The sequence below is a fragment of the Triticum aestivum genome, chromosome 3D (genome assembly GCF_018294505.1).
Source record: "Triticum aestivum cultivar Chinese Spring chromosome 3D, IWGSC CS RefSeq v2.1, whole genome shotgun sequence".
NCBI classification, from domain to species: domain Eukaryota; kingdom Viridiplantae; phylum Streptophyta; class Magnoliopsida; order Poales; family Poaceae; genus Triticum; species Triticum aestivum.
In genome coordinates this window covers 1,160,467-1,171,004 of record NC_057802.1, presented here as the reverse complement: position 1 = coordinate 1,171,004, position 10,538 = coordinate 1,160,467, and the positions used below count along the sequence as shown (strand labels likewise).

The window sequence follows — 10,538 nt, the reverse complement described above, 5'->3', positions numbered from 1 at the left end:
CCGGCAAGCCTCCTGCACCTTGGTAAAGTGGGACTTCTTGCCTCCTGGCACATCGTTTGAGATAGTCTTCACAAATGTAGACCATCTCGGATAGATGCCATCAGCTAGGTAGTACCCCTTGTTGTAGTGCCGCCCATTGACCTCGAAGTTCACCCGAGGAGAATGACCTTCAACAAGCTTGGCAAAGACAGGGGAGCACTGCAGCACGTTGATGTCATTGTGAGTTCCTGGCATACCAAAGAAGGAGTGCAAAATCCAGAGGTCCTGTGTGGCCACTACCTCAAGTACCACACTGCAACCGCCTTTGGCGCCTTTGTACATCCCCTGCCAAGGAAATGGGCAGTTATTCCATTTCCAATGCATGCAGTCGATGCTTCAAAGCATCCCAGGAAATCCTCTTGCTGCATTGTGTGCTAGGATCCGAGCAGTGTCTTCCGCATTGGGTGTTCTCAAGTATTGCGGTCCAAACACTGCCACCACTGCCCGACAGAACTTGTAGAAACACTCTATGCTGGTGGACTTGGCCATGCGCCCATAGTCGTCGAGTGAATCACCGGGAGCTCCGTATGCAAGCATCCTCATCGTTGTCTTGCACTTCTGGATCAAGGTGAATCTAAGTTTGCCGGTGCAATCCATCTTGCACTTGAAGTAGCTGTCGAACTCCCGGATGGAATTCACAATCCTGAGGAAGAGCTTTCGGCTCATCCGATAACGGCGAAGAAATGTTTTGTCACCGTGAAGTGGAGCATCCGCGAAGTAGTCGGAGTAGAGCATGTAGTAGCCTTCGAGACGATGCCGGTTCTTTGCTTTCACCCGCCCCGGCGCCGAGCCACCTCACTGCGGCTTTTCAGAGCTCGCCAGCAGCTGGGCGAGGGCGGCGAGCACCATGAGATGCTCTTCTTCCTGGACGTCGGCCTCGGCTTCCTCCTCCAGCAGCGCGGCGAGCGCTTCCTCGTCATCCGAGTCCATCGCCGAGGGCAGGCAAATCGCCGAACACGTTGCGCCCGATGGGCGTGTACCCGCTGCTAAACTGCCCCTCCGCGGCCGGAAACGGCGGCCGGAAACGCCCAGCTGCTGGTGAAGGGGCTGCCTCGGCGAACCTCTGCTATTTTTTCGGCGGGGATTGGCTATCTAGCGGTGAAGGGCGGCGGGCGGCGCCGGGATACAGCTAGTGGCGGCCGAGGGGCGCGGGGGGTGGGAGGCGAGTCGGGGAAGAAAAACTTGACTTTTCACCTGACGGTGTGGGCCAGCCGCGCTTTTCCCTTGCGCTGGAGCCTCCGATCGCCCCCCAGTGCGCCTGGTTCAGCCTACGACCGCTCGGGCAAAAAACGGGCCGAACCGGCGCTTTTCGGCGTCCTGGGGGCGCGACTGGGGCTTTTTTTTGCGCCGGCGCCGAAAAAGTGGCCTGGGGGTGCTGTTGGAGGCGCGGCTAGAGATGCTCTAAGTATTATGATTTTAGTTTAAATTTCAGCTAAAACCACGACGCTTATTTCGGTACGGACAGAGTAAGAACCTATGTGGATTCTTAGACAGGCACACGACTGACTGGTCTGCGGAAGGAAACAAGGTAGGGGTAGCGTCATGGACGCACTCATCAAAACCCTTATCGTCGACACTCATCGCTAGGCTCCGAACTGTTAAAGATCTCCATATCATTTTCTCTTTAGGCGGCAATGATCTGCAGATCTGTAGCCACGATTGATTGATCGATGTAGCTATCTTTTGAGGTTCCTCTAACACATGTTCGGCTGAGAGCCACTAGCAATAATCCAAACCACCCGGATTTAGCAAGTGGTAGCATTCCTTTCATGCCCATGGCATCGTCACGCACTCAGGTCTTGGCTTTGGTGCTAGCTACGCTTCCTTCTTGAGTCACACAAAACGAGTACAAACGTGTGCACGCAGCTGAATTAATCAGCAAAAGTGTAATTAACTCAATTATTAAACTTGTACGAAACCTAGATTACGGCCGGATTGGATACGAATGTATCTGTCCACCTCCCACTAAAAACTCCCCCATTGATTTTCACCGTGGGCCCTCTCGTGATTTTAACCGTATGTCTCCACCTTTAAGTTTCCTCGGTAGGAAGAAACATGGAGTAACATTACTCGTAATTGACAGGAGCGTAAGATGGGTCCACCACTCTGAATTGCAGAAAATCACCACATTGGCGCCTAGGTTTACCTCTTTTTTTTTACCAGAAACCACCGATATATGTGCATTATTATGGGCTATATGGAACTGCAGGAATGATATGATTTTTAACAGACAACACAATTTAACTTTCTTGCAGGTTATCTTCAGGGCTACAGTTTGGATCCGTACGTGGTCCTTACTTACTCCAATGGACTTCAGGGAGCCTTTGGTTACTGGGTGCAACCAATGGGAGATGGTAGCTCGGGCTATATTCAACCGGTTCGGATGGTGCTCGCACAATAGGATAGGAGTCTAGGGAGCTTATCCTTCTTATTATAGTATCGGTTGATATTGTCAGCATGTAATTTCCCTTATGTTTACTTTGTTTTTCTGCTCCGTTTGCGAGCTGTAAGACCTTTTTGACGGCATTTTCCGAATTTTTAATAAAATGGCTGCATGCATCTTCATGATGCAGAGGCCGGGGGAATGCCTCCATTTCCAAAAAGAAAATGCGTACATGTATATTGATTTTTAGTTTTATGAAATATAACTAGTTCTTCAGTTTCTTCAGAAGCAATATTCTATTTAGCCATATGTGAATATTAATTGTGAGCATGCAGAGAGCTTCTTCGGAGTTGTTATATTCCAGGGATCTGTGACGGGAAAAACATTGCCCATCTCTATGCCTTCTTTCTGAATCACATTTGATGTGTCATATGATGATATGAACATGAATGTGTTTAGCTATTTCAGCATTCATTGTCCATATATTGCTTTGTATGTTGACGTGCTCAAGATAAGTCAACAAGTTATTCATTTATTGTATCCTCTGTTGCATCTCTCTCAGGCGGTTCAACTGCCTGAGTTGAAACACAACCAAAGGCGGCTGCCAAAATGAGCCACTTCTGATGGATACAGTCTTTGGCAGTTTGTTGTGGGAAAACAACATCAGACAATCATATCTCTGGCGGGCCAGCAAAATCATCCTATAGAGATACACTCTTTCTCGGCGGGTCCCCCGATCATCTCTCCTATACTTCCTCTGTCTGAGAAAGCTTGTCCCAAAATGGATGTATCTAGCACTTGATGCTAGATACATCCATTTGAGGGACAAGCTTTTTCGAACGGAGAGAGTATCAATTTTCAGTGACCCTTCACGTCTAAAAAGTCGTAAAACTACACATAAAGGGTATTGAATCCCTAGAGATGGCATGTAATGTACTAGTATCCTACCTGCCTCCGCTAAAAAAGGACCAGCACCGCTGCACACTATAGTATATGTCGTAAAACATCCAATAGAGAATTATACTGGTGTGCCTCACCTTGTTTCTCTCATTTTGACATGTTTCACTTTCTCATTTTCAATTATGTCACAAATTTTCATATTTATTTCACAGAAGTTTACATGATCAAGTTTCTAACCAATACCTATGTGCATGGTTTGTTTTGTAAATTATTAAAACGTATGAATACAGTTTTGCTTATATTAGGAAGTGGATTCCCATGTACCCAGGTTCCCGGAATCCGCTCTACTATTTTTGATGTGTTGCCTTTGGGAGCAAATTTGTTCATGTCTGAAAGCAAACAAACACGTATGGTTCCTTTTTTTTCTGGTCAACAATGAAGTAACGAGGACAATAGATGGAAATAATCCCATCGGAGGAAGGTTAATAGTATATCCAACGGCCGGCTATATGAGCTCCTGCGTAATCTATAGCAAATCTAATAGGCTACTCATACAATAGTTAGTCATACTTGTTTATGGCCTATTTTTACCCCTCACAAAGGGTCTTAGAACTTGTGGGATACCAGTCTGTAAATCTACAACCCGTTTTTCTTTTTTATTCAACTAGGCAAAATTTTGATTTTCTTTTGCACTAGTACGTAAATTTTCACCGAAAAAAAACAACGTTCACTTCAAAGCAAAACGACAAAAATTATTTGCTATTATATAGGTTACTATTCATACTATTTTGGCCGAAAATTTGTCTTTTTTGAGAAGAAGTCAAAGGGCGATTTTCTTTTTGTGGATTTTTTCACACAAGTACAATGGATGGTCAAGTTTATTTCAAAAAAATTCAGATTTTTTTGAGTTTTTGTTGAATTACTAAAATAATAATTCATATAGGGTGTAGATACACCCAGGAACCAAACGACGGCGTCGACCTACATCACCCTATTATACTTCATGTGCTAACCTTTTGCGTGCCCAAATGAACTGTCGAATGAGCACTACTGTCTTCCAAGAGGCCAAGAGCACTGCACGGCCGATGTATACTATTGAAATGAGTGGAAAAGTGAACTGTTTGTCCTGCATGGCCAGACAAGTGAACTGTTTGGAGCTTCATCGATATGTGGAGGCATCTACTTTTGGTCATGTTTAGATTTTCTTATTATGTGCCGACATGCATGTATGGCTGTTGCACTCGCACGTACTAGTACCACTACTAGCATATTCTGCCCTAAATATCCCTCATTACCAATTAATTACTCAGGTGGCTGCTCAAATTTAACAATTGAACTGTTTTGAACTAGTAGGTGATGGAGACCGCTAAATACAGCCTTTTCTTTTGAACTTGTAGGTGATGGAGACCGGACACACACACAGACACACCTCTAAGCCAAAAAACAATGACCGGTCTGAGGACGTGACAGCATCGTACATGTCTGCATGAGCCATGGCCTTTCTCCCACAGGAAAAGAAAATGCATGCTTTTTTCTTTTCTTTTTTCACGGAGCTTGTACGTCAAGCAAGAGTGTACCAGTGTTGCTATCACGGAAACAAATCTAGGGATAGCGTCGAGGACGCATTCATATAAACCCTTATCCTTGACACTTATCACTAGCCTCCGAACTGTGAAAGATCTCCATATCATTTTCTCTTTAGGGGGCAGGCAATGATCCGCAGATCTGTAGCCACGATTGATTGATCGATGTAGCTATCTTTCGAGGTTCCTCTGACACATGTACGTCTGAGAGCCAATAGCAATAATCCAAACCACCCGGATTTAGCAAGTGGTAGCATTCCTTTCATGCCCACGGCATCGTCACGCACTGATCATGTCTTGGCTTTGGTGCTAGCTACGCTTCCTTCTCGAGTCACACAAAAGGAGGAGTACAAACGTGTGCACGCAGCTGAGTTAATCAGCGAAGTGTAATTAACTCAATTATTAAACTTGTAGGAAACCTTAGCTTACAGCCGGATTGGATATGGACGTATCTGTCCACCTCCCGCTAAACTCCCCCGTTGATTTTCACAGTGGGCCCTCTCGTGATGTTAACCGTATGTCTCCACCTTTACGTTTCCTCGGTAAGAAAAAAACATGGTGTGACATTACTTGTAACTGACAGGAGCATAAGATGGGTGCACCTCTCTGAATTGCAGAAAGCCACCACATTGGCAACTAGGTTATATCATTGCAGCACGGGAGCGTTTATTTCTTTTTCTGAATGTAGCTCCTAATTGTTTCTGGCTCACCCGTCATATTTTGACATCATCGTAAAAAACAGAAAGGTTTTCCAGTAGCCACGCCTTCAGAAAAAAAAGATACTCAAACGATGTGGTATGCACACCCTAGCCCAATAAACACCTCCAGAGAATGAGGCGGCAAGTATTTATACTAAAAAATGTCATCACAAGTGTCTCGTGGTTGACAAAAATAGCGGTGGTCCTCCAGATCAGCTATAGCAGAACAATAGTGATGCTATAGTTGGCTATTTCAGAAGACAATGGTACATGAATCCTCATCAACCATTTAGTGGTCGTGTATTTATAACTTTGTCTCCCACTAAATGAAGACTGATGTGGTATCTCAGTCTTGAAATAAACCTAAAGAGTGTGTGCACACTCGAACTAGTTCTAGGACAAGACCCCCGGTGTGGGTTGCTCATGATATTATGCACACAAACAACATCCAAGTAAGGTAAGCTCGTTCACGATGTGGCATCCCAAGGTTATACTCCCTCCGTTCCCTAATATAAGGCCTTTTAGCTATTTTAAAATATCGACTACATACATACTACTAAAATAAGTGAACATGCACATATACTAAATGTGTCTGTATACATCAGAATCAAGGAAAAAGTTAAGAGGTCTTATGTTAGGGAACGGAGGGAGTACGGTATATATTTTTCCTTGCCTAAACAACTTTGGCGAGATCTGCGCCCACTAGATTTGTTTGCAGGTCCACCCCTGTGAATAAGGCATGATGAGAAGTGATGGTCGACAAGGATCACTAGTACCAAAACCGCTTTACTGCTGTAGGCATGCTGGACCTCCAAGCCCTTTTGTCCGCATTTAGGAAGTGCTAGGCTTCCTTTCATGGCCGCTAACCAACCTCGCCACTCTAAACCCACGCACTTGTACGTACTAGGGAAGGAGGAGGGAGTAGCTTCCCGCCTGTTCTTGTCCGATGGAAGCAGCTCCTCCTCCAGCGGCAACGGCAGCGGCAGCTTCTCGAGACCTGTCTCTAGCACTGTCACACTCACACATGCCACCATCTTCCTCTTATTGGGCTGCAGCAGGAGATGCTCTTCTTTCTTCTAGGGGTGCCGGCCATGGTGGTGGGGCGAGGCTCTTCTCGTGCCTCTTCTGCGACAAGACCTTCCTCAAGTCGCAGGCGCTGGGGGGCCACCAGAACGCGCACAAGAAGGAGAGGGCCGCCGGCAGCTGGCACGCCCACCTCTACCTCCCTGCGGTGGCGGGAGCAGCCACCCACGACAACCAGCCGGCCACCGCGACGTCCATGCCACCGGTGACCCCGCCGCCCACGAGCACGCCCACTAGCTGGCTTGACGACGACCACGAGCAGCAGCAGCTTGATCTTAGCCTCAGGCTCTACCTAGCAAGCTAGCATTCTCTAGTGTCAAACTATCGATGCACGCCCGTGCATTTTTCTTCTCCTTCTTTTGATCATTGTTTATTTACGTGCTAGAGCGTAAGTGTGTGCGTTCAAGTATCTGAGTGGAGGCAACTTCTTTTGATCATTGTTAATTTACATGCACTACTCGCATGTTTTCTGTTTCACTTTGCTGAATTTTGCTCCGAGTAGCTTTGCAAAAAGGAGTAGCTCAATAACGCATGGTGATCGACATGGATATATCACTACCAAACTGTTACTACCTCTGTAGCCATGATAGATCTGCCTCCATGTCCTGCATGGTTAGCACGCACCCCGCAAAAAGCACAAGTTAGTTTAGTTGAGAGCACGGGTTACGAAGGTTTGGAATCATGAGTTACGACAAGTTGGATGCACATATTTATCCGAAACATTAATCTGCCGAAACCTATGATCGTGAGATCTAGTTTTGAAGTGCACACGAATGGAACACAATGGTGAAAACGATTTGTGATTTGGACACATATAGTTCAAGAGATAAAACATTTTGACAAAAAACGAATCTAAGAAAGAAAAAAAAATTGCTACGTAGTACGTACAACACGTCCTCTAGGAGCACAGTGGAAACATATAAGTGAGCCAAATTAATAAACGGCACATACAGGGTCCTGATTTGATGAGAACGAAGTTGACGATCGACCTGGGCCTCTTCACGTCCATGTTACGAGACATGCATGGCTGATGGCTGTATGCTCTCAGTCAGTCTTGAGTCTAGGGGAAACATGGTTCATATATTCCCTGAAAAGAATATATGCATATGCAGGTCAATAACGCATGATGATCGACAAGGATGTACTGTATCACCAAAGAGTACTCATCACTGCACTGTGACTGCCATGATCTACCTAGTCGTCCTTTTGGCTGGCTCATACGTACGTGCGTGTTCCTTGGTAGTTGGACCTAAGCTAGCTGGTGCCGCTCGCAATGATGTGCGCGGCTGCCACATATAGCCACCGGTGACTGGCATATCTACGGTCAAGCACTCAATCTTACTGGATCCCAAACACTTTTTTCAAGACATAAAATAATGCGTATAGTATTATAGTAGGTCCATAACGTACTTAGCACATGATCACTCTCTACCAAACTCATGCAGCATCACTTCACTTCTTTAGCCATGATCGATCGATCGATGCCCTCTAACCCTGAGCTCACCCTGCCATTGCCGTTCCAACCTACGTGTTCCTCCGTGGCTGGCCATGGCTCATGGGGAGCAGGGCGCCGTGTTGAACGTTCGCCGTTAGTGCCACTAACAATAACTAATGTGGATGGCTCCCAGATTTAGCAAGTGGCATATTTCCTTTCCTGCCTCGCTCCTCCATATAAACCTCCATCATCAGAGCTGAGACTGAAATCCATATGTAGGACAAGCTAAGTTGGTAGTAAAGATACCCACTCGAACGGACTCGGTGCGGACGAGCCCATGACGCGCCAGTGCCACCTATATGGGTGTCTAAAAAGTATCTGAACACACTGAGCGCTTGCGAGATGAGGACCAATCACTACCGAATCAATGGATCATGTCGCGTTGCATGCTGAAGCAAGAGCTTTCAGCAAGAGCGGGCACGTTCGCTCTTTATAATTTCCGTTTTTTGTCTCCATAGATACTTAACCATGCCATGCCCCGTTAGTGTGGGCATTAGACGCCCGGAGTAGTAACCTTCGATCCAGCCTTAATATCTGGTCTAGTGGGAATATAGTTCAGGTGGCTCCCCCCGGTTGGCTTTTCCAAGAAAAGAATACCCAATGAACCTTATGGCGTGTAAATTACATCTTGTAGCCATGATATAGCCATGATGGATTGTCCTTGTGGATACATGTTCCTTAGTAGCTGCCCGTAGACAGGATGGGGCACCCGCTGCCAATTATTATTGGGCTCCTAGATTTAGCATGTGGTTTGCTTCCTTTCATGGCCAACAGCTCCCTATAAAACTCCGTCGCCACCGGTCGCCGCCCAAAGCTCACACCTCCTCGCCTCACCATCTTTTCTGATAAAACCATGGATGCTCACGCTCCCCCTGCAGCTCCATCTGCACCTCTAGACCTGTCTCTCATGCTGGCCCCCATGTCTCCTAAGGCTGTTCTTCCTTCTGGCTGCTGGCGCCGCCGCGGTGGTGGGAGTGGGAGATCAAGACTCTTTTCTTGCCTCTTCTGCGAGAGGAAATTCCTCAAGTCGCAGGCGCTAGGGGGCCACCAGAACGCGCACCGTAAGGAGTGGGTCGTCGGCACCTGGAACGCCCACCTCTATCTCCCTGACCACCCTCGTGCTCCGGCGCCGGCCACCGCAACGGCATACCTTGATGATGACGACAACGACGGCAAGTACCAAAAGCTTGATCTTAGCCTCAAGCTTTAATTAGCTCTAGCACATGTGTGTGCCGTACAGCACGTAGGGGGCTAGCTAGCTCCATTGGCAATTGCTATACGGTTTGTACGCTGCTAGTTTCCTGCAATGAGTTAATTTGCTCTATATACTTTAGTATGAGCATGATGACTTGTCCCCCATGTATATCTCAAGGGTTTCTCACTCTTGGTTTCGAAAAGCAATGACTTTCATCATCTTTCTGCTGCATGGTGCCGTGCCAAAGATCGATAAGGATGAGAAAAACGGTTCTCTTTCTGATACGGAACATATCCAATGTCATGCTTGTATATTATTTTTCAATTTCATGAAATACAACTAGTTATACATGCATATTAATTTTGAGCATGTAAAGATCTTCCTCTGAATTGTTATATTCCAAGGACCTCTTGTGGGAAAAACATTGCTCGTCTCTACGCCTTCTCGTTCTGACCCCTTTATGTGCCACACTGACATGAAGATGTTTAGCTATTTGAGCTCTCTATGTTACTCTGTATATTGATGATATGCTAACAAACGAAGCTTTCACCTGATGGCATGTTGCATATGTCTCCGGCCATTCGAACATGTCAGAAATGAGCATGTGTTTGTTTCTGTAACTTATAACTATATTTTTGCTAATTTTATTTAGGAAGTGAATTCCCGTGTACTGAGATTCCCTAAATCTGTTCTGTCATTTAGGTGCAGTACCTCTCCGAGCAACTTCATTCATGTCTGGTAGCAAACACATCCATGTGGTCCTTGTTTTCGGATCAACAATAGAGCAACAACGAGTGGAATATATTGTGACTGGAGTTAAACTAACTAGAAATAAGATGAAGCTAACACCAAACCAAATCCCATCACGTGCTAATAAATTAGCACTGTCTTGCAAGAGGCCAAGAGCACTGCACAGTCGAATGTACTGTTGAACTGGGTGGAAACTTGAAGTGTGTCAGGCCAGGGCATGGTCTTTATGGCTCCCTCGGAAGGAATTGACTGGCATATAGGAGTGTGGAGGCATATAGGAGTAGTACCAGGAGTACTCTTTTGTGTGTGAGACGCATCAACTTTAGGTCATGTTTAGGTTTTCTTATTATGTGCCGACATGCATATGCGGTTCTCTGCAATCGGACGTAGCACTACTAGTATTATTATATTT

The 10,538-nt window shown here is 46.0% G+C and overlaps 2 protein-coding genes across 2 annotated transcripts; both read left to right on the top strand.

The window, feature by feature from the left end:
• Positions 1-6,549: 6,549 nt before the first annotated feature.
• Positions 6,550-7,016, top strand: LOC123073538 (zinc finger protein 6-like). Its single transcript, XM_044496631.1, has one exon. It carries the CDS (start codon positions 6,550-6,552, stop codon positions 6,988-6,990), a length of 441 nt encoding a protein of 146 aa, XP_044352566.1. The 3' UTR covers positions 6,991-7,016.
• Positions 7,017-9,016: 2,000 nt separating this feature from the next.
• On the top strand, positions 9,017-9,611 carry LOC123073537 (zinc finger protein 2-like). Its single transcript, XM_044496630.1, has one exon. It carries the CDS (start codon positions 9,035-9,037, stop codon positions 9,389-9,391), a length of 357 nt encoding a protein of 118 aa, XP_044352565.1. The 5' UTR covers positions 9,017-9,034; the 3' UTR covers positions 9,392-9,611.
• The last annotated feature ends 927 nt before the right edge of the window (positions 9,612-10,538 follow it).

Coding starts and splice junctions, on each gene's coding strand:
- LOC123073538 (XM_044496631.1), top strand. CDS start 6,550: ATGGAAGCAGCTCCTCCTCCAGCGGCAACGGCAGCGGCAGCTTCTCGA.
- LOC123073537 (XM_044496630.1), top strand. CDS start 9,035: ATGGATGCTCACGCTCCCCCTGCAGCTCCATCTGCACCTCTAGACCTG.